Genomic DNA, 24621 nt, shown 5'->3' with positions numbered 1-24621 from the left:
GCAAGACAAATTGTACACAAAACTATAGCTGCTACTACGCCGCGCCGTAGCAGTTGCTACGAGTTCGTAGCCGCTGGCGTAGCCCGGCGTAGCTCTAAAAATCTTAGCTACATCCGCTTGCAAACAGTTTATTTTATTGTCGACTAGCGCGACAGTAAACATCAATAGGGTACAATAAAACGCCTATAGATACCGTGTCGTAAAAGTTTACTACTACCGCCGCACGTAATAAGACAGATCCTTCGTTTCAGGGCGGGCGGGGTCGCTGATTGGTCAGGTTTGCGGATGCGAGTACCAGGAGCGCAGTGAGTCGTGGGAGGTGTGAGGGGATGGGCGGGGCGGGGTGCGGGCGCGCGGGGCGGCGGTGACTCGCGCGCACGATGCCGCCGGGCCTGGTGCTGGCTGTCGCCGCCTTCTGCGCAGTCGTCAGCGCGCAGATCGCCTGGACACCTATCTTCCTCGATGGCAGCAGTAAGTATGAAATTTTCAATTTTATTGTTTGTGTTTGGAGTTTTTCATATGCATCGGTCTGGAAAATATTCACATGGGGTAACATTTTGCTTCATGGTTAAAAAAAAAAAAAAAAAAAAACACGCACTCACGCCTTGTACTAATGTACTCCCTTGCGGGGTAGGCAGAGGTGCATTACTGCACCCACTTTTCGCCAGAGTGTTATGTTAGTCCCAATGTAATAGGGGGCGGGCCTATTGCCATTTTACGGGCACATCCAAGACCCGAGAACAAATATCTGTGTTTAAACAAATATCTGCCCCAGCCGGGAATCGAACCCGGGACCATCGGCTCAGTAGTCAGGGTCACTAACCACTACACCATTCGGTCGCTTCATGGTTAATATTTCAATTTTAAGGTTTTTAAACTGTACTAAATGTTTAATGACTGAAATGTTCACGATTCCATTATAATCCTTATTACAGTATCGTAAGGTCTACACATAGCACTCCTACCAACTTGTATACAGGAAAGGAAAGCGAAGAAATACTTAATGACTGTAATAAAAAATGTATATTTACAAGAAGCCACTTACTTTAATGTTGTGGGCGTTCGGAGAATTACAAATAAAAAATGCATGAATGTAGACGTCACTCAATTGTGGGTGAAAGGGTTGTTGCTGTAGGAGAATAGTATAAGAAAGCCGAATTAAATAGGCCTTGGAATAAAATTGTTAATATTATATAAAAAAATTTCGTTTCGTCATGTAAAATTTTAGTTTTATGTTCATGGTAAATATGATATTAAGATATCAGATCAGTACTACCTATTTACGTTCTAGAAACATACCTAATTCTCATTGTTTGCTACAGTAAGTTCACTATTCTACTTTTGTTATTGTAAAGTAATATCTTATCAGCTCCAATAAGTACCTACATTGCTGGGATAACACAACGATGATGTCGATTCTGAAGGCAAAAATTCGCATTTTACTTTTAGTGCCCTCACTATAAATTTTGGCAGCGATAAATGAGATTTTCCGGTACACTCGTAAAGACGAATTTCAATCAAAGAATTTAAGGTTTTGACAGCACTAAAATTAGAATTCGTGCCTTCCGAATCTACATTGTTGTTAGTGAGACCTTTTCAAGGATACGTAGAGGTCACGAATATCGTTGTTAAAGTTCCGGCAGATGGCGTGAAGGTATCTATGATATGTCAAATTTGTTTGTATATACTTTGTTTATAAACTTCGTCTTTTTCTTACCGAATGTCAATTTATGACATTGACAGATCTAGTTTCAGCAGCTTAGCTACGCCCTCGATCGGAAGTAAGAGAATCTCTTTTTTTCTATACAAATGTCATCCTGAAAAGACCTCATTGCCATATCCAAAAAGCGTCAATTTTTAAACCCCTCCCCCCGCAGGCCAGGTGGACCTGTGGACGCAGTCGTCGTCGGGCTGCGCGTGCGCCGGCGGCGGCGACACGTGCGCGTGCTGCGTGCGCGACGGCGCGTGTCCGTGCGGGGACGTGGCGCCGGCGCGCTGCGCGCAGTGCGGGCTCGAGCAGTACTGTGCTAGCAGTAAGTTGAACTATAGTCGTATAGTAGAGTCGACGTCGTCGGGCTGCACGTGCGGCCTCGAGTAGTACTGTGCTAGCAGTAAGTTGATCTTGGCCTTAACTAAGTTAGGTATTCTTCTGAGCCTCTAGTGCTGCTTTTGCAATTTACGGAAACAATCACGAGGATTTCCGCCAGCGAGTACGATCAAAAACACGTTTTATAACTGCATAACTGCTGTGGTAAACAAAGGCCAGCGCCACCAATAAAACAAAATGATTTTATGAGATGATGTTGAATTGATACTTACTTACCTCACTCAAAGCTTTAAATCTAAGTTTTGTAGCACAATCACTTATCCTTTTTTTCATAATTTTATATATTTTTCGTCAGAATTTTAAGATTTGTTAAATTTGAAAGCTTAACTTTATTTTCGCAACAAAAAATCTAACAGGTAATAAATAATATAATCGCTGCGTCTAATAATTTTATTTTAGGAAACTCGTTTCTAAAAGACGGCTTAAGATTGTATCTGGAGATATAATCTGTAGCTGAGCTTTTGATCAAGATTTATAATAGTTCCAGCCTGTTGGCAATCACAAATATTTTAATTACAGATTTGCACAGTCGGTAATCCTATAGATTAATTGTAGATTTAACTGGAACTGTGCAATTACAAAATATAATTGGAGACGTTTATTAATTTGTACCACAGTTAAATTGAGGTTATTTAGATCGTGTCACGTCACATAAACCGCTACAATAATATAGGTATATATATTATTATACTATGCTAAGGGTTGTAATGAAAATACTTGTGATTTACATAAGCGAAGTTAAACAACAAATAATTACGTTAAATAATTGTATAAAAACAGATTTAAAAATGATTTAAAACAATGGTAAACTATAATCTTATACATAGTTACGCTCACCATTTGTCTTTTTCTGTAAGTACGAAAAATAAATATAGCAATTGTTTCAATCGTTTGAGTGTTTTGATGGGACATGTAAAAACACGGCCATGAATCACAGTGCTCCATATATCATCACAACATTTACGATGTTTTTACCAATCTCGGAGTTTTCCCTAATGCATTGAAACCAGTGCCGCACTCAATTGTTTCTTGTGTTATCTGTACTGAGTTTACCGTTAAAGTTCATTATGTCTTACTAAATCGTGGAATACGCTGTGTGAAATTTACGCAACAATACAATATAGTATACTGCGCATTATAAACCACTAACTAACCAACTACTGATTATCCGTAGCAGCTAGCAAAGCGTATTACTTGGGCTTAAACAGAACAGGTTGTATTTATCTAATTAATGGATAATTGGATGTATCAGCCTCCAAATAATCTCTCAGCTGACATTGTAGACACAGGCACGTCCGCAGGCTTCAGCCCAGCCAGCTAGTTCAATACCACTGCTGAAGTGCATAATAATACACTCGTATAGATACAATATTTTTCCAATTTCCTTTCTCTTTTACTCCCCAATTTCCTTTCTCTACTGCCGTCATTTCCATTTTTTTTCTTTATTCGTGAGTGTAATAGTTAAAATTATAATTTTAACATAATCAAGGTCACATAACACGCAATATATCCTCAAACCAATTGCCCAGAACCACTCCTAAGTAAAACACTTGGTAGGATCATACAGAGCGTAATAAGTGGCGTTTCACATCTATAAATAAAAGAGGAAGCAATAATTTACCATCTTTATTACATTTGTAACGCGAAGAGCGTTCATTATTGATATCTATTAGTCCCGTTTTATTGAAAAGCTGAGCCGCATTATCAGGCACCGACTCCCGCTTATAAATAATTCATTACCGGTCTTTTATTAAGGCAGCAAAAAAGAGATACACAAACACATAGGTACGAAAAAGAATAATAAAGTACTGAATAAATGACAATTTGGGATTCGCCGACCGCTTTTGTAAACTTCTGTTTGGCTGAAGTCTCAATCCTCTTGGGGATAAGATACCCGAAAAATGTTTACCTTTTTCTCTTGAAACCGAACCGTGATTACCCCTTGACCGGTTTCGGGGTATGAATATTTGCTTTTTGCTTGGAGAAAGTTTTTTACTTATCGATTTTTGTACACGTTTATACAGCGAAACATGTTGTTTACTGAAATGAAATTGTTACTTAAAATGTGAGTAAAAATGTACAGTGATGCCCGCTTCCTGGACACTTTTAACAGTACGGAGCATATTCATGCATGTACGCGTGGCCGACGCTGATGCATGCATATGCATTACTTCAATGAAAAAATATTCATTGAGAAAAAGCTATTCAATTTGACGATTGCATCGCAAATAAAACTTACAAAAGCACATCTTTTGCAATCTGTATTTATCTGCTCACACTAGGGTGGTCCAAAAAATACATTAAAATTAAACATACATACTTAATCAAAGCAGTATCTTTAGCTTATTTCCTAAAAATTTAGATAATGTTATCACAACCATGCAGTTTTTCAAGAAATTACCTTTCACAATGTCTAGGTAATGACTACCTGTGGGATAAAAGACATGCTGTCACTTTCTGTAATTATTATATTTTATCCTACAGGTAGCCATTATCTAGACATTGTGAAACAGGCCTTTAGACTAAAAGAGATAAATATACCAATAACAGAATCTATTTCCTCTCTCAGTGTGCAACATCACGATCGACTCACGGGTGCTGAAGAGCAAGTCGGGCAAGACGTTCGGCCAGATCAAGTCCCCGTCCCTGGAGGGCCCGGGCTCCTGCTCCTACTTCCTGCAGCCCGACGCCGGCCAGCGCGTGGAGATCCAGGTCTACCGGCTGGTCTCTGTGGGAAGGTTCAATGGCACCAGGTGAGTTGGTTGTGTTTGGTTTGTTTAGCATAATGATGGGCACCGGAGAGGCGAGAAGAGAAAACTGAAAATTATATTCTCTCATATCAGTCATATCTGTGGTATCTGTCAAAATTGGAAAATTCCCATACAAACTTCGGAAAAATCTCGTTTTTCCTCCGGCGGTAGAGTGTGTTTAATGCGTGATATACGACAAATAATGGTTGGTCCTATGGCTGAGATGATGATGATGATGAATAGTAATAATATTGTTTTGCTTTTATAAATGTTTTTCACTATCATCATTACATCACGAGGTTTAAGTTATAAAACAAATAAATTTATAATTTTACTCGATAAAAACTGCTATCATATAAGAAAACAGTTTGCATAGAAGCGTTTATATTGCGATCACTACAAGTCGACCATTATCCAGCACCCACTTAAGTGTAAGTGCCCGGTTTCCGTTTTACAAAATAAAAATACCATAACATTGAGATATAAGTAAGCCATTATTATCCCGTATTAAGTCCTTCCAATACTTAGCTGGCCAGCATCAGCTCGTAAAGAAATATAACAGATATTCAGTATGCTAATAATAACGAGTTGCAGCATTAACATTTAAAAGAACGTAAAAACGAGTTCAAAGAAAATAGCCAGTTCAAGCATAGCGCTATTTATTTTCACAGAAGCCAGGTTCGTTTTGTTTATTAGTTATTACACTTGCTGGTAATGGGAGTGTGTGGTTATCCAATTATGTGTGGACAATCTTTTATGGAACAAAGCGCAACAAAATTAACATTAATTTTAAAAAGCAAACAATGGAGCTTTCTCTGTAAGGTTTATTTACACGCTACTAAGTGGGAAAACTTATTTGTTTTGTAGCTATTATTTTATTAACATTGGAGTTACTGGTATTAAAATAAACTGCGACGCACAGGTTTATTTACAGGTTTTATGAAATATTTTTTTATTTTTATTTATTTAACTCTTTATTGTAAAAAAAATCCAATTAATTATTCATTTGTTGTACCACTATGGTATTTTAACGATTTGTCTCAAAAGTCGTAGAACAAGTGTTGTTGAGGATAATCCCTGAAACAACCTCCACTCCTCTATACCACGTTTTCAACACCCTGTATATGCATTTAAAAAAGATAGTGTGATAATTATAACTCGATAACCAAGTTCTTCAACCCATACTAACCAGCCAATGATCCGCAGCTGCGTGGGCGGCTGGCTGAAGCTGGGCGCGGCGACCGCGGTGCGCGGGGCGGGCGCGGACACGCGGCTGTGCGGCGCCAACGAGCGGTACTCGCCGCCCGTCGTGCTGTTCGCGGACCACGGCGCCTCCACGCTCGAGTTCAGGTCAGTCGTGGCACTGGGCGGGGTAGGGCGGAAGAAACGAATTATGGGTATACCTAATATAAATTCGTAAAAATAAGATAAAGAATTAAAGTTTTTCAGAATGGCCCTCTGAGTTCCCACCTTGCGGCTTATTATACCTACAGACAGCTGCAAAAGTCTGCAGGTGGGTGTAAAATGATCGACATATTTTATAGAAAACTTAATAACGCAACCAAACTCAAGTACCTACCATTTCTGCGGTCTCCATCATATAACCACAATAGCGGGACTCAGTTAAATAAATGGCTCAAAATTAAAAACGATGTCGGTCGCAAAATTTGATGCGAAAAATCCGTCGCACCGTTTGTCACATTAACACAAATCTGTACCCGTGTATTTCAGCCGTCCCCATTGTTCCGCGATAGCAATGAATTTGAGCGAAATGAGCAATTATTAATTACATTTTCATCCGTTAATGGAAGCGAGAGGCACACGAAATGAGTATTATATCCGGATCCGGCTGCCGTGCGGCGGCGGCGGCGGCGGCGGCGGCGGCGGCGGCGGCGGCTTGCGGGTTCACAAAGCGATTCCGAATTTATCTTCATTTGGCTAGCGCTGCTCTCGGCGGTGTGTTCCTCTCTGCTTTCAAAATATATGATTAATCAGAAGCTAGATACTTAAATATGTTCCAATAATGAAAAGGCATCTGACAAAGTACATAAAATAATCATAAATAAGACAATTTTGGTAGCTAATTAAAGTTGTTTTTTTACATAAACGAACTTACGCGTTCACAATTCACACTTGTCATACTCTGTCTTTCGTTTATCGCCTTTCACATAAAAAATACATTTTATTCGACCGAAAACTCGTAAAGTGCATCGCAACGGCCCGATCCGGCCGGCAATACAGTTCCGGCTGCGGGACAAAAGATCGTAACAGCGGAACCGGCAATGCTCAATTCGGAACTGTAACCGCTTGACGGCGAACGTTGCAAATGCGCAACACGGAACGCACTCACAGTCACAACAGAACCAATAATATACCACACGAACACCCCTTGTAGCGTAAATGAGTCTTATCGAAGTATCGTACAGCGATTAATGAACCAAACGAGTTAAAACGAATGTGTTCAATAACATTGAATGAAAGGTATTCATCAGGTATAGGTGCGGTTTCAATTGGGAAGCTTTGTGGGCGAACACCGGCAAATGATTATTTGAACAATCGGATTGGCTATTCAAATGCTTTTAGCTCCTTTATTAGAACATTTCTGCTGATGATTCCTAACTAAATCTTGATTCAAATATTGACTTGGTTATTAACATTTGGTTACTTGATTACCAGGATAACAGAAACGACAGTGAGGTCTCAGTTCCTGGCATTCTTCAGCTTCACATCTCTGAGCAACACGCAGGGCATGGGCTTCCACCCGCGCGGCGGCTCCAGAATACCCAACACAGGTAAGCACCGTCTCTCTATTACTCAACTTTCCCACTTGGAAACACGGGAACTTGGTAGATGTGACATCTTGAACTGTTGGACTGAGAAAATATTGAATTCTTGTCTTTGAAATGTGTAGCAGCAAGGCAAATAAAACCACCGTGGTTGAGCTTAAATTAGGTATAAATACGTTGTTTCTATTTAAAAACAAATATAACCATAATTATATAACCTGTAGGTTACCTTATGTACTCAATTATACCACCAGCTCCATTATTAAGTCTTCCATAGCTATTCCAAACTTCGTCCCGTAAACACCTTTTGACGGCAAAATTCAATAAAGTCTTCCAACAACTTTGGCTTCCGTTATTTTTAGGTCGGTTGAAAGCGCTGCAGGTGTCAATGGCATTCGCAGTGACCCTCGTCAAGAACGTACATAAACACAGGGGCGTGCGAATTCCGCCTTTATACGACATCTTCTTTTGCTAGCTGACCTACATACGAGCATTTCATTGGGACTGCTTCGTGTCCGCTTCTTTTCACTTGTGTTGTCTATTCCATTTGATTGAATCACACGTCACATGCGCTGGTATTTTATAAAACTTTTTAAAACCTTGTTGCTGCGCTAAGTGACCTCATAGATACAAAATTACGGTTTAAATTCGCGCAGTTGTAAATTAGACAGAATAAATTAGCCGAAGGTTAATTAACTATTAATCTTTCGCTTAAACTCACAGTGAGCGCTAGAATGGTCGGCAACAGAACGCAGAGTACGATACATTAATTTAGGTTATTTAACAAGCAACCCCTCTGGGATGCATACTTCGTGTACATTCTTTAGTTTGTGAAAGCTCTTTAGATATTTACTTGCGAAGTTTTTGAACTACGTTAGTTGGATTCTGTTTATTACACGTTTTTGTATAAAGTTCGGAATTATAAAATAACTTCTTGACCCTCTTTTTTATTTTTTTAACACATCCCCATAGTCCTACTGTCAGTTTCAATAAATCTATCTACCTATGACTGGTAGTTACTTTCATACTATTTTGACACATAAGTTACAACTTGACATAATCGTATGAAATTAACTACCAGTCATCGGTAGATAGAGTTATTAAAACTGGCAGTAAGACTATGGGGATGTGCTTAACAATTACTTATCATGTAGGTACCTCTACGTACACCTAATTTTGATAAATTCATACCGAGGCCACAAACTTTACGTATCCTTCGTCCAGCTTACGCACATACAATACTCATACACATTTAACACATGCCATTATTTATGCATTATATATTCATAACTTATATGTAGTTACGTATTTTATATTATATTTGGTAATTATTATTAAGTGACTTGTTTTAATTTTGTAGTAATAGTGTTGTTTTCTTTTTGCACACCTTATAATAAAATTTTCTTGCACCTCCTGTGGGTTGACTGGTAGAAAATGCTTGTAGCATTGAGTCCACCCTTTGTACACTTATTTTTATATTTGTGCAATAAAGGATTGAATAATAATAAATAAAATTATTCCACCCAGATTGCGACTGGCTATACCAGGACGTGTCGTGCCGGGCGCCCGGGTCGTGCGTGCTGGCGAGCCCCGGGTATCCGGGTCTGTACCCGCCGCGCCGCCGCTGCCGGTACCTGTTCGCCACCAACAGCGTCCACACCCGGGTCAAGATCGTCTTCACGTCCATACTGTTGCCGAGAAAGTGAGTGTGCCTTTAGGCTGTTTTAATAGCACGCAGATTTCAACACGCTCGCGGGATGGCACGCCATTTTCCTGACTCTCCCTTGCATAATCCACGTGTTATAATGAATATTGTATGAAAGCATGCGTGCGGGCAATCCTGCGTGCATGATCAAATACGCACGCTGCTAAAAACAGCCTTAGGCTCAGTTTCACATTTGAGTAAATCTACCTAAGCATGAACTTAAGACCTTCTCAATGACAGTTCAGCCAATCACAGCCCTGCATTCCATACTCAAACTCTACTTATCTTGACATTCTCAAATGTGAAACTGACAGTTAGTGTTTGATATGTAGGTACTTAACCACCAACCCGCACTAGGCCAGCGTGGTGGACTAGGCCTAAGACCCTCCCTAATTGGAAGGAGACCCGCGCCACAGCAATGGGGACGTGATGGGTTGTGATGATGATGAAGGTACTTAACTGGTTTCAAATGGGTCCTAAAATTTATAATGATTGATTGTCATCGTACAACTGTGTTTGGATAAGTATCGTAAACACAAATTTTTAAAAGCCATTTTCTAAAGTAACTATAATTATATCTCTGATTTGATTCGTATAATGTTAGTTGAGATATTTCTTAATCTTTAGAAAAGATGGAGATTGTAGAGTTACTCCGTTCGTGGCCAACTTTATTATATTATGTCTAATTAGGTCAAACTAGGCTAAAACTCTTACTTCCACGGGAGTTGGCTGATATTTAAACTGTAAAATAGGTAGGTAAGTATATATTATTCTCTTATATATTAGAAGCTAAGGGTGAATTTTACAAAACATTTAAATTTTAAGCGAATTTGATAACACAGGCTCTGTCTAGCTTGGGGTCGAATGGCCGTGTGTGAGATGTCCCCACATATTTATTTAAATCTATTGCTCGCTTGCTTTGACAGTATAGTATCAGAGCAATAGATTTAAATAAGTTGAAATGTTTTTTACAAGTCACCCTAAGAGTGGTAATAAACTGGTTCCTTATTACACAACCTCTGTAAAAGGAGGGTACATCAGCGCATTTCTCTGCCCACATGTATTGTATTTTTTAAGCCGGTGAAGCGTTGTTGTTGTATCACATTTCCAATACATCAAATGAAAACATACTACAGAACTATGATTTTCCATTTCTTTTCACAAAGCACTCCGGAAATACAATGTGGAGCTTCGAATAAGCCCATGAAAACCAATCAAACACGGCGACCGGGGAATGATAAGCCCCGAGAGACATTCAAATATGCCAGAGGCGAGGAGGCGACGCCGGCGACCGGCGACCCAATACATCGCGCGAGCCACCACTCGTTCGTTTAGCTTTTTTATCAAGTGCCGGCTCCACTCACAATTTGAAAGACTGGCTAACAATCGTGCCGTCATACAAAAGAACCACTACCAATCTTCTTTCCAGCTGCCTGAATTTGTGTCGCATGTGAATAAAAGTGGGTTTACGTCGCTATAGAATTCAAAATGTTCGCTCGCTTGCAACTCGGTATATTTTAAAACACTTTTTATTGGTTTTCTGATGTAAAAATGAAACTTGTGAATAGTGAAGATACCCTACATTTAACCATTTATATTTTCCTATTTCTGAAAACAGAATAGTGTATAAGTTAAATTAAATTTACGTCAATAAATTATAACGTACCCAATTGGAAACAGTAAAAAATACAGTTGTATTTCTCGTCCAAAATTGATGTTGAAAATCTATTAGTATGGTAAATTCCAAGTGGCTATAAATAGGTTAGCCGGAGGTTAATTAGTGGGAAGGCGAGTCTCGAGGAGCCGACTAACACCTAACTGCTGATTTGTAATCCCTCGGGACCTCTTAGCCGCTTCTCGACTTAGGTCCTCTTTGCTACTAATTGTTACTTACAGTCTCTTTTAGTTCGTGCCCCGACTAGGACTGAAAATCTAGGTACGTACTAAATTTAAAAAAAACTGAAAATAAGCTACAAAAGTTTCATAGCACTTCGTAAAATAAAAAAAATATACTAATTATATATTATTGAATAACTAGCGATATAGGCGCATAAAAATAAATACACCATACTTTAAAAAATATATAACATCTCTATTTTGACGTTTGTGGTTAAAAAAATTAAATGCACGAACGTAGAGTTTCAAATACCATTTGCCAGAGCGACAGTGTAAGTAGCACCACTGCAGAAACACTATAAATTCACACTTTAAAATACTCGATCGAAGTTTTATTGCAGTTTGAAAGTCGACCGGTATTTAATAAGCTTCACGAAACACTTAAAGGGAAGTAATAAAAGTTGGAAAAATGTATCTTCACGTTCTATTGGAATTCATGGTAAATATTCGTTGAATTGGAACGACACGTATGTGATAATGTAGGGCGATGTTTGTCGCGCATAAATCTTGGGGATACTAACAGTTACTGCGCGCGGTATCTAAAGTGTGAAACACATTAGAGTGAAAAAGCTTACATAGAGAAACAAGAGTGCTATCTACAATGTAGAGGTTACACACAAAGCGGGTCTTTAGAGCGGCGCCCTTAGCTCCCAGATTTACTACAATTATCCACTATAGATTGAGAATGTTTAGAAGTTTGGTTATATAGTTCCTGTAGAGCTGTGTATAAATGTATAAGAACCTTATAAATTAGGTTTCAAAGTAGTTTGGCTTTTATTACACAGAAAAATCTCTCAACGATTTCCTTATTAGAATGTTTTATAAGATTCCAAAGGCTAGAGACTTTTACAATACTTACTTTATACCAATATACACTACACATCATATTATATTTAATTTTTTTATATTTCATTTTTCATTAAATAGACACCAAACCTTTAGTGCACATGCACACGAATATCATTGTGCTCTACAGTCTAAACTAAAAGTAAAGAACCGAGACAAGCACTATTCATTTCAGCGCTAGAAGCGCTACACGCTACATTGTCTGTAGCGCTATAGCCCATCATCCAGCGTTATACTGATCTCAGCAACAGCTTAAGATAGCATTCTACTATTGTTACCCTAATAAAATACTTTATGAGCAATTTTAACCTTAGAGCGCTTTCCTGTAGCAGGTTGGTGTGTGTGTATTGTGTAACCTCGCTTAGTTGGATGGAACTTTTTTTATTCATCCATCTTTTTTAGACACGCCGATGATATATTTCGTGCTTTTCCATTTACGTTACACTTTACAAGGGCGTACCCAGGTAGGGGCAGGGGGGGGCAGCTGCCCCCCCCTAGAAGATAAAAAAAACGTAAATTTTCCTGCCAAGTCGGAATTAAAAACGTATTATCTACTCTTACCTACCTACCTATTTTGTTTTGTATCTTAATCAAAGTAATTAAGGTCAACTGGGGTTACGTTGTATTTTTAGATCACTAAAAGTTTTCGGAATAATGGGAGCAAAGGTATGAAAAATTTAATGTAAAAGTGAGATATTAACTTTAAGAAACTAACGACTATTGAACAACTATTTCTTAACAAATTTAAAGCATTGATTTCTTTGCTGGAATCTTATAAAAGTTTCTTATTTTGACGACCGAATGGCGTAGTGGTTAGTGACCCTGACTACTGAGCCGAAGGTCCCGGGTTCGATTCCCGGCTGGGGCAGATATTTGTTTAAAGGAAAATATTTGTACTCGGGTCTTGGGTGTTGATATTTATATTTAGTATCTGTCTATCTATGTATTTGTGTAGATATATCAGCTGTCCGACACCCATAACACAGGTTCTGCCTAGCTTGGGGTCGGATGGCCGTGTGTGAGATGTCCCCACATATTTATTATTATTTATTTATTATTATTCTTATTTAGTGTCTCAAAAAAAGGGATGTTGAACGCATTTTCCAGGTTTGAGGAAAATGTGTTTTTAGTATGTAACTATTCAATAGGTCAGCTTTCCGTGAAAAAAATAAGAGAGTTTTATCCAGTTAATTTTTTTGGGCAATAGTATGGCACTTAATTTAGCCAAAAGAAACTATTGACGAATTCACAGATGATTTAGTAGAAATCAGGAAAATTCGTCTTATTTTCATGGACGCATTTACTCCATGATAAATCCAAATAACATTTTTATGCAAAAAGAACTACCTAAGTACTCCTGTAAAGTGAGTAAGAATGTAGATTTAATAGTGGTGAGTGACAGTTGTGAATAAGATGAAGTAACATCCATACATCCTCTCATTTATATTCTTTAGAAAAATAGTAAGATTGGATCAAATACGGGTATTAAACTTAGATATCAATTAAAATATGTGCATGGCAAAACCCATACTCTTCAATAAGTTTAGTGTTCATAAATAGTAAAAATCCTTATCGAGCTGGTTTCAGTGATCGTAACTGATCACTGAGGTTAACACATGGCACGGTCAGCCTTGGATGGATGACCGATTTCAAATGGTTCTTTTGAAATACTGAAATACTGAAATACGCTTCCGTGCTTTGGATGGCACGTTAAGCCGTGGGTCCCGGTTGCTGCTTCGGCAGCAGTTGTTAAGCCTAGTCAGAGGCCTTCGGGCAGCTTGAAAAAATCTGACAGTCGGGTTGTACACTTACACTTACCCGACAACTTTAGTGCGTCGTGTTGACGATTTCTGTTTTGAGGCAATGCGTTGTAACAATCGCAATAGCCCCATTACGCCTAACGCATTTACCCCAAGACTTTTATCAAACATAAAAAAAATAAGATCATTAATTCATCAAATAAAGCTATTTCATTGAAAATTTGTGTCTATATAAGTAGCCCAATGACTATTGTTTAGAATACCTACTGAATAAAATCAATTGATAAAGAAAACTTTAGATTCACATTTTCAATCACCTGTCACAGTACCAAACTTTCAAAAAAGTGTGCAAATCACAAAAAGACTGAATACTTGGATGATATTATGTTGACTACAACACCATCTGTCTGCAGTAAGTAAGTATTTAGTTTAAGCCAACGTAACTAGATGGCATTTTTCAACATTGATAAAGCCGTTTTCAAATAGGATCGAAAAGATTAATTTGGCCCGTAGACGCAATTGGCCTAGTTGACCTTAATAAAAGACAATTTTCATGATTTTTGTTTCTATATACCCGACCGACCATCATCTCAAGAGCTGCCCCCCCCTAGCTGAAATCCTGGGTACGCCCTTGACACTTTACACAAAAGTAACTGCATCAGAAAGATTCTTTCATTAATTTTAAACTAAGATTTGTTGTAAAATTGGATACGCTGGCCAACCTTTCTCTTGGCTTTAATAAAAGTTGATTTATTTCTCAGCGGGTTGCACTGTGATCCACTTCCGCCCTGTACTAAGCTCGGAAGGATTTGATCCCTGACTTGTTACTTTTATATTCCAAGCCCAGGGGCGAGGTTTATAAGCAACATAAAGAATTTACGGCTATTGTGAGGAATCCTTTATACAGACGCGAGCCTCCGTGGATATTGATGTTGTAAAACGCATGTTTTATTCTACCATTTAAATAAACAGACCGGATAATATAGACTGCCATAATGTGAACACGATTCACTTTCTCCGCCTATATCTATGATTTGTGCAAAATAGAAAAAAAAATAACTATAAGAGTCATTTTTCAGTTATGTTGTATTCTCTTCTTCAAGAGCTGACTTATAGACGACGGCTTGCAATCATCCTACTAATTTCCGTCACGGAGGTTGCTGCACCGAACAATGCCCCAGCTAAAACGACAGGCGTAGATTTTGAACCATGGTCTCATTGACCTTCACTGTTCTTAAATATTGTACTTGCATATCATCTAGAGAAAAACGTATGAATTCTACTGACGTCTCTTTATGGTGATGCTAACTATCATATTATTTACGTAGGTAATTTAAATATTTTAATTTATGTTTGCTACAGCCACTGCGCAACCGACTACCTGACTCTCCGCGCGGGCAGTTCCCCGTCGGCCCCGCTACTGGGCTCACTGTGCACAGAGAGAAGCGCCGTACTGGAACAACCCGGGCCCAACCTTCTGCTCGAGTTCAAGTGAGTTTTTTTCCTCAATCATAATTAAATTAACGGCCAGATATAATTCGTACAGCTTCCGGAGTTGTCGTCTAAATTTGAATAAATATTCCTAAGATTTTATTAAAATATTTGGAATGGAATGTTTTATTTTTAAGTGAAATTTGATATCAGTTTAAGTAGGAAATCTTACGTTATTAAGTTGTTGTTGAATATCATTATCACAAAATTTGAGATCTCCACATTTACGTGAGGCTTTACATGTTAGGGCTGATTTTTCAATCAGATAAGTGTTATCAGAAGAATAAAACTGTTGCTGTCATTGTCTAATACCAACATTCAGATGTGACAGCAACAGTTTTAGATAACACTTATCTGACTATTGAAAAATCAGCCCTTAAATGAATAATAAAATTGTTGAAACGTTTACAATAATTATATTCTCACGATCTAATTAGCTCAATGCAAAAACAATGAACTAAACTGACAATGCGCATTGTGTATATTAATTCAGGGTATTCCATATCAAACTGTGTTTGCTATTTAATTTTGACTTTTACCGTTTTCTGTTCATTTGTAACGAAATTGTAAATTATAATTTTAATACTTGGCAGTTAATAAGCTAAAGTTTGTAAAAGCAAAATAGTATAGTAGTAGTAGCAAAGCAATGGCAGTAAAAGCTCATAACAACAACCCTTTTTTTAATACATTTCTTTCCTACCCTTCTGAAACCTATTTGCCCTCGCAGCTCGGGGCCGCTGGTGCCTCCGTACGACTACAACGGGTTCATCGCGAAGCTGGAGTTCATCGAGCAGGCGGACGGCACCGGGGCGCCGCCCACCGCCCCGTCCGCGCCCCTCGCCGCGCTCACGCACCTCACCCAGCACGCCGACTGTACGTACTGTGTGACATGTTGTCTGTGTCGAGTGTAGTCCATAGAGCACCGCCGCGTCCGCGCCCCTCGCCGCGCTCACGCACCTCACCCAGCACGCCGACTGTACGTACTGTGTGACATGTTGTCTGTGTCGAGTGTAGTCCATAGAGCACCGCCGCGTCCGCGCCCCTCGCCGCGCTCACGCACCTTACCCAGCACGCCGACTGTACGTACTGTGTAACATGTTGTCTGTGTCGAGTGTAGTCCATAGAGCACCGCCGCGTCCGCGCCCCTCGCCGCGCTCACGCACCTCAACCAGCACGCCGACTGTACGTACTGTGTGACATGTTGTCTGTGTCGAGTGTAGTCCATAGAGCACCGCCGCGTCCGCGCCCCTCGCCGCGCTCACGCACCTTACCCAGCACGCCGACTGTACGTACTGTGTAACATGTTGTCTGTGTCGAGTGTAGTCCATAGAGCACCGCCGCGTCCGCGCCCCTCGCCGCGCTCACGCACCTCACCCAGCACGCCGACTGTACGTACTGTGTGACATGTTGTCTGTGTCGGTGCAGTCTGCATGTCCGGCCGTGGTGGACGGAGGATCGGTGAGTAGGCTTACACCTGTGTTCTTATACTTTTTATTTATTTATTATTTATCAACATTGTGTTTAGCATAAGGTACTAACATTAGCGTAAGTTAACATTGTTACTAACTCTTTTTTATAGATTTTATATCTGCAATAAATAAATTGAATTGAATTGAATAGAACCTTATTAATCCTAAACGGAAATGACTAGATTAATGACGCCGTCTGCAATATTGAAGTACATGTAACAGCGCATCAGAATATTACATAGATTGGATAGCTGATGCCATGTTGACTCAACTATAAATTAAAATAATTTCTGAATTTTGTCTGGCTGCTGTAATAATATTCCCTATACATAATATTGTGGTGTGTACAATATAATCAGGATCACAAACTATTCGGGGTAACTCACCGACCCAAGCAAGAGAGAATTCGTAGTGCATTGCTGCGCTGCAAATTGGTTTCTCTCCGCCATTCAAAGCAGAAGCGTCGATGTACTACGAAATAATTATCGCTTTGAACGTCGAGTTCCGCCGAATAGGTTGCCTGAAGATCAGTTAGGAAATGTCTATTTTAGGCCAAGCTAATGTAACGTGATCGATGTTTGATTTGTGCGTGGTTTAGTACTTAAGTGATCTGATCTATGTACCTAATTGCCCTAATCGCATTTCACAAAGGAAGCCCTCTGGCATAGTTTAGTAGTAGAGTAGATGATAAATTTTATTAGTTAGCTGTTTATCATTTCGTTAGATCTATCCAATATCCATCCATCTGACTCCACCTCATCTTAATCCTTTACTACGGTCACAATCCGTACTCCAACTCTAGTGTTTGTCACCCGAATAATGCTAAAGAGAACATCCATACCGTGCAATCATAGTCCTTTTTCTCGAGCCCACTAAACATAATTAATTATCTCTAACCTACCCCTGTTTCCCTCAACAGTGGACGGCATATCGTCGGTAGACACAGAGTCAGTGTCCAATGAGATAGTGAGCACGAACGGGGGGCGAGTGGGGTGCTCCATCAAGATCCGGGGCTACGGGCCGGGGGGCGTCCGGTCCGGCCACTTCGACACCCGCTCCAGCAACTGGAGGGCGCAGTGCACCATCCACCTGATAGGGGCGCCAACCGACGTGGTGCAAGTGTCCTTGTTTAACTATAATTTAAGGTAAGGTTTTATTTATAGAAGTTTATCTTGACATATTAATTATTTTCAATACAGTGTTTCACTCATTTTTATGTTCTAACGGTTTGGTGATACTTTTGCCTAGGTTACAAAGCTGTAGGTCTCATATTGAGATCTTAGAAGGGTTACACGAATTTGGAGGGAGAGGCGAAAGGTCAGAGCGGGGAGATCGGGCCCTGCTCAGGGTTTGCGGCCCATCGCTCAGGGAAGCCAGAGATCCATCCGGAAGGTTCCTGGAAAGACAAGCGGTGACTTCGAAGGGGTCCAACATGACCATTCTGGTTAGAAGAGCTGCGACCCAGATCATGGATGACGAAGAATTCGTCGATGGTGCCTTCGCATTTCATGATGGTAAGAAAATCTAAATATCTTACACAAATCTAGATACCATTTCATATTATGCTTGAAACTTATATAGGTATATAATCTTGAATATAAACGCTTGACAAGACGAGTCTATGCTCATAACCTTTTGAACAGGTACTTTACAAGGGTTTTCAACTAAACCTTGTACGTTGATGTACTAGGAACGCATATCTATTGTGGGGGTTTATTGCAGAGCTCCACGAAGGCACGGCGTCACCTGACTCGGCGTGCGCCGCCACTCACTACGGATTAGCGGCCCCGTCGCACGGCGGGGTGGCAGCACCGTCGCATCACCATATATTCTGGAACATCGAGGAACGCCTGCAGTGCACGCACCGCTTCATTCCGGCCATCAATCAGAGCGTCACTATCGAAGTAAGCGATCGCATGCGTTTGTAGCGAGAATTGGTTTTAGTTTTTAAAGGGTTTTTGTTTCGTTATTTCGTGATGGACAGTTAGATCTACATTTTTAGATGCGAAACTGCTGATAGTAACCTATCTCCTGGTTTAAATCGATGGTATATTTTTAAAATAAAGTACCAAGTGCTTCTTCTCACCGAACCCTAGGTACTTAATTATTCACTTAGTGTAAATCGCGATACAGTTTCCCAGGTATAACTTCCACTGAACTTGAGTATAACTTCCCTACCCACGATTTCCAAGGAATCGCCAAGACTAATGCCAGCTGTAATGCCGACCTAAACCGCCCGTCTGTCTCGGTTACATGAATTTTAATGTTAGCCGGGTCCCTTGCGCAAGTTGAGATTGTGAGGCGGTGGTGTGATTACAATATTAATCGTGTCAGATCCAGCGGCTGGAGCGCATGTGGAGCGCGGAGCCGGCGGGGGGCGCGGGTGGCGGGGCGGGGGGCGCGGGGGGGTGCCGCACGGCCTGCGGGGACGCGGGCTGCGAGTGCCGCGCCGCCACCGCGCTGCACTACCACGACCATGTCGCCCTGGTAGCCGGGGACGGCACGCACCTCTCCTGTCTCTGCGGTGACTTTCAGGTGAGAACCGTTTATGTGTGTACCTACATAAGAGTACACTCCCACTTTTAACTATCATCTGCATTGTCTGTTTATATCAGGAAACCAAGACTTTACGCCTAATATGACTTAAACTTATGTTTATAAATCATCTTTTCAAAATAACCTCATGAAATTTTCATAATGCCGCGTGATCCGAATTTAGAATCTTGATACTAGAAATCATGAAAAGTGGAAAATACCGATAAGTCGAGACCTTCTTATTGAAATGTAATCATTTAGACAATTCACTGAGCAATTCCGTTTGTTTTATTCCATTCGATCAGCTAATAATAATTCCATGTTAAATTTTCCTTCAACTTGTTTAGATTCCAATCAAAAATCTTGAGACTTATTGACACGAAACGAGGACAAAAACGGTAATTGACGGAGGAGAATAGCGCTAAAAGGCGCCTCGAAAATAGCACCATTCCTCTTGATTGGGTCGCAATATACGAGGCTTTATTATGGTGTTGGAATGTTTGGTCTGTTGTAGGGAGCCGGCAGATTTGACGAGATTATCGTGTGTTCGGGCACTTTATAGGGGTCTTTGAGAAGACAGTAACAAATAAATTAATCGTGTTAGTTGGGGCTTACGCAAACATGCCCGCACGTCGGGCTGAGCCCTCTAGCCGCCGCCCGGGGCTGTGGTCCGATCCACATAATTAAGTAAGAGGGTGCTATTAAGTATGTAACAGCAATAAAGCGCTGAGCTGCTGGTAAAAGGGATTTCTAGATTAAAGGAGTAGCCCATTAGAATAACCTTATTTACAGACGCACACTATTTTATTGCTTGTTTTATTATGGCACAAAATGAAATAACTACGACGCTAGGGTGTACTAACCTCTATTTTCATTAATTAACAGTGATGTGTTTAGCTTCTAACGATTAAAAAATATGAAAATCATAAATCTATGAGCTTTCTTTATTACCGAAGTACCTATCATCTATAATTTTATCGAAAATGTTAATAAATAAGCTCAAAACCTTTCCAATTTTGCTGAAATAAATCGTATGATCAGAACACTCAATTTCCAAAAATAAGCGCTTAATCACATGCTGGCTATTTTCCGCTTAATATTTTTATTCGAATGGACCGTGAACGTGTTTTATAAATTATTGCATTATCTCCGGCTTGGCCGGTCGAATTTAATTATTCATGGTGTTTTAGCCCGTGACGGGTGTGACGTGGAGGGTTCACCTCCCCAGGGCCAAGCGGGAAGTGAGACAGGGACGACACCAATATACAAGAATTTCACACTACACATAAATATAAAATGCCTGTAGTCACAATAGATAGACAAATAGAAAAGCTAATATGTTTCGCCCATTTTCTGTACGAGTTCGACCTATTCGGCACCTCTCATCCATAATATTTAGGCACAAATCTCAATTCTAAACAATAACAATGTATGTCTTCGATGACAAGACAAATAGTTTATATTGACAAATAGCTCCAGGCAGGATATCCAGGTTAGAATCTATGTACAAATATGTGCGCGTGCTATATGCTTGGCGTAAATTTTCAGTAGCTGACATAGTCGGTTTGCTTTTGGTATAATAGCGAATCTAAAACGACGGAAGCGATAGTGTTGTCCTATCTCTGTCGCAACATGCCACGTGCCAGATGGAACCGATGCCCTTATTCTACTACCTAAAAGTTGTTTCCAGTTAATGACGATTAGTCAGTGGTGAGAATGTCGGTTCCAGTGACGATGATCCCGGGATCGAATCCCGGCCACGGCACGGCACTGTTTACATTATGTCTTATTCGAGCATGTAATTGTAAATGACAATGTGCGTTTTGGGACCTATGTCCAATAAAGACGAGACATACATCGTTGGATAGCTCTTTTCAAGTGAGCAAAAAAGTATTATGACGACAAATCCGTATAAGTTGTCCATTTTGAAATATATTCATCGGAAGGAAGTATTTTTCTATGGCAATGCACTCTCTCTTCTGATGCCAGTTAGGGCGTGATACACGTAAACACGTATTATTTCTATTGGTGCTGGTCCCAGCTTCCATATATTCGTGCCCATCATCATTTGTCATGTCGATTGTGTCGAATTGCTATGGACAAGTTACTGAGTATCAGAGAATGTAGTTTATGCTCGTCATACAAGCATTTTTGAGTCCCAAAATATTTTACATTTCTAATTCAAACTCTGCTGTACGGAGTGTTGCAAAAGTGGTAAACATAGTAAGTACGCTGAAAAGGGATGACTGAGTGGGTCATGAACAACAACTTTTGTCGCAGTACAACAACACTATTGGAAATTCCGGAAAAAAAACTCTCTTCTCTTCATAGTAGAAATTCATGTGACTGCATTGTATACTGCTCTTTTTATATTGGAAATAGCCCTCTCGGCAGCCTTGCTCCGTCGCTCGTCGTTGTTTGTTGTCAGTGTTTGGTTTCGGGACTTACTAGGCATATCCTGCTTGAAAACTGACGTTGAATAGTCGGCCGTGTTGATCGACTGCAACGTTAATTGGTCAGGCCTTCCTCCGTACGTACTGGATGATAGCATCAACCACTGAAAGTACATAAATGTTTACCTACTTAGATTAAGATTAAGTGAGTAGGGAAGTCCGATGATAATGATGATGCTTTATAAGGTCGTGTGCTTTATTTCGGTATAAAATTCGGGGTGTACGAAAGCAAAGATTAGCCTCCCCGTCGTAACTGTTATTTATAATTATTGTAGGTGTACAAGTCCCAAGTACACGGGCAATTATCGATTGAGGCTATTCTGACTGGCTATTCATTAATTCCTATCTCCACGGTGACCAACCCTAGACCAGCTGTATTTTTTCAGGGACAAGCTTAAAAGATTACGCCACAGATAAAATAAACAAACAGGTCCACGTAATTACCTCAGGAATTTCCTGAAAATATACGCTTTTTCATCGCTCCATCAGACTAATGTGGCTGCAGCGATAATCTGTTCAATTATGATGGCGCCGGATGAAACCGGTTTTAGGCGGGGGTCGATGAGATGCGTCCGGAACTCAATTAGGGAGGTTATAGCAATTATGAACCGAGCATACCACGTCGCACTATAGTTTGCTGGTTAAATTTTCACTACTTTTTGCTTCTACATATTAGCTGTTACCTACCGTACTGATATCTATTTACTACAATATTTCAGATTTTCTAAAGCACATTATGTATATCTTTTAGCTTAGTCGAAATATAGAGATTCGTTTAGCTATCGATCTCGATTTCAATTTTTTTAGCACATTGAATTTGTGAAAAGGGTCACCAAAGTCAGAAGGGATTATCCAGGATTAAACTGACCTCCCACTTTACCCTCTAAACCTTTAAATATTAACGCGACCGTGTGTTTTTAGGGTTCCGTAGCCAAAATGGCAAAAACGGAACCCTTATAGTTTCGTCATGTCCGTCTGTCCGTCTGTCCGTCTGTCACAGCCGATTTACTCGGAAACTATAAGTACTACAGTGATGAAATTTGATGGGAATATGTGTTGTATGAACCGCTACAAAAATATGACACTAAATAGTAAAAAAAAGAATTGGGGGTGGGGCCCCCCATACATGTAACTGAGGGATGAATTTTTTTTTTTCGATGTACATTCCCGTGTGTGGTATCAATGGAAAGGTCTTTTAAAATGATATAAAGTTTTCTAAAAAACATTTTTCTTAAAGTGAACGGTTTTTGAGATATCAGCTCTCAAAGTCGTAAAAAGTATGTCCCCCCCCTCTATTTTTATAACTACGGGGTATAAAATTCTAAAAAAAATAGAGGTGATGCATGCTAATTAACTCTTTCAACGATTTTTGGTTTGATCAAAGTATCTCTTATAGTTTTTGAGATAGGTTGATTTAACTGTAATTTTGCTGCTACGGAACCCTTTGTGCGCGAGCCCGACTCGCACTTGGCCGGTTTTTTTGTTGATAACTTCAGCTTTCCAATAAACAAGGTTAGATATTTTATGTGTTATTGTGAAATTCCGGTTTGTTGGATTAAATTCATTCAAATGACTTCAGGAATTTGGCATGCAAATCCTCAGTAAGTTATGAGTCTACATATTCACTAATCTGACTAATCTTTTCAACAAGGTGTTGAAAGATCCACCATTTTCCTTTGCCTTGAAAATTAAATGTATAGTGCCACAAACTTATCTGTTCCAGTGACAGCGAACTAAATTGATCCATATCTCATTACTTACTAATGAATTGTATATTTTAAAACATTAGATGGGTTTATTAACACCGCAAGAGCGAAATAACAATACGAGCAAACTTAAAATCTTATAGAATTAAGAAATATTAGAGATTTATTTGAGCTGTCACCGGAACAGATAAGTTTGTGGCACTATACCAGAATTTATTGGCCCTTTTTTAATTTGGGATGTTTTTCAGAAGAAAAATATTTTTACCATAGATCATTATACAAAACATGCCTTTCTTCTTTTTATTTCGCGTGTTTAATTCCCGGTCGGCCCCGAGATTTTGTTGAATTCTTTGAATGCAGTTTGTACCTATTGTTTTCAGTATTTATATTTATAGTCCTTGAATGACTTTTACACAATCAATTTACCTTTTTTGTTTTTTCGTGTAAAATTTACATAAAAAACTAGTCTTAATGTTTTTTTTTAAAAAGCTAATAATGGGAGGATTGTGTAGCATATGACATAGTACGATCTATTCTCTCACAACAACATCTAACAACTGCAACATCCCCGTGACACCCTGTATAACCTCGTCTGCCCCCAGGCGGCGTGGCTGCCGGTGGTCGTGCGCAGCTGGAGCGGCGTGCGGCTGCAATACTCGGTCGCGCACTACACGTACGCCAGCCGCGGCTTCGACTACGCCGCCGCCTACAGCTTCAACGAAGACGCGCTGTGCGGGCAGCGGACATTCACCACGCACTCCGGTAACGTACCGCTTTAGAATCGGACACCCGTTTTTGAAATTGTTTCTTTAGAACGTAGGTGCAAAACAATTGGGCATCTACCGAAGTGGTTTTAGGGAATTATGCCGTCGCCTGCAGCTTCACCGACGACGCGCTGTGCGGGCAGTACACCTTCACCTCGCACTCGGGTAACGTTGTATTAAAGTAGCGGTTTAGAATCGGGTGGTTTTTAGAATTGGTTTCTTTTGAATCACAAATCTGACGACACTCACCTAAGTTGTTTATGTTAAACAGACATTTTTTTTTTATGTATTACATGCCTGTACATAGGTGTACCTATGAAAAAAAAGTATTAAGCGCAACGTGTTGTTAACTC

The 24621-nt window shown here is 39.9% G+C and overlaps 1 protein-coding gene across 1 annotated transcript in view; it reads left to right on the top strand.

Moving 5' to 3' along the window:
- The first annotated feature begins 251 nt into the window (after positions 1 to 251).
- Positions 252 to 24621, top strand: part of LOC105389314 — a 30490-nt gene continuing 6120 nt past the window's right edge. The window contains exons 1-13 of the mRNA XM_048633395.1: positions 252 to 471; positions 1878 to 2033; positions 4677 to 4860; positions 6064 to 6207; positions 7534 to 7649; positions 9171 to 9345; positions 15213 to 15341; positions 16069 to 16214; positions 17730 to 17955; positions 18059 to 18324; positions 18533 to 18714; positions 19145 to 19345; positions 24107 to 24266. Of these exons, the coding sequence (XP_048489352.1) occupies positions 381 to 471; positions 1878 to 2033; positions 4677 to 4860; positions 6064 to 6207; positions 7534 to 7649; positions 9171 to 9345; positions 15213 to 15341; positions 16069 to 16214; positions 17730 to 17955; positions 18059 to 18324; positions 18533 to 18714; positions 19145 to 19345; positions 24107 to 24266 (2176 nt within the window). The 5' untranslated portion in view covers positions 252 to 380. The remainder of the gene's footprint in view (positions 472 to 1877; positions 2034 to 4676; positions 4861 to 6063; positions 6208 to 7533; positions 7650 to 9170; positions 9346 to 15212; positions 15342 to 16068; positions 16215 to 17729; positions 17956 to 18058; positions 18325 to 18532; positions 18715 to 19144; positions 19346 to 24106; positions 24267 to 24621) is intronic.

The sequence above is a fragment of the Plutella xylostella genome, chromosome 5 (genome assembly GCF_932276165.1).
Source record: "Plutella xylostella chromosome 5, ilPluXylo3.1, whole genome shotgun sequence".
NCBI classification, from domain to species: Eukaryota; Metazoa; Arthropoda; class Insecta; order Lepidoptera; family Plutellidae; genus Plutella; species Plutella xylostella.
Note: the sequence above shows the minus strand (reverse complement) of the source record. Positions and strands in the feature narration are given on the sequence as shown.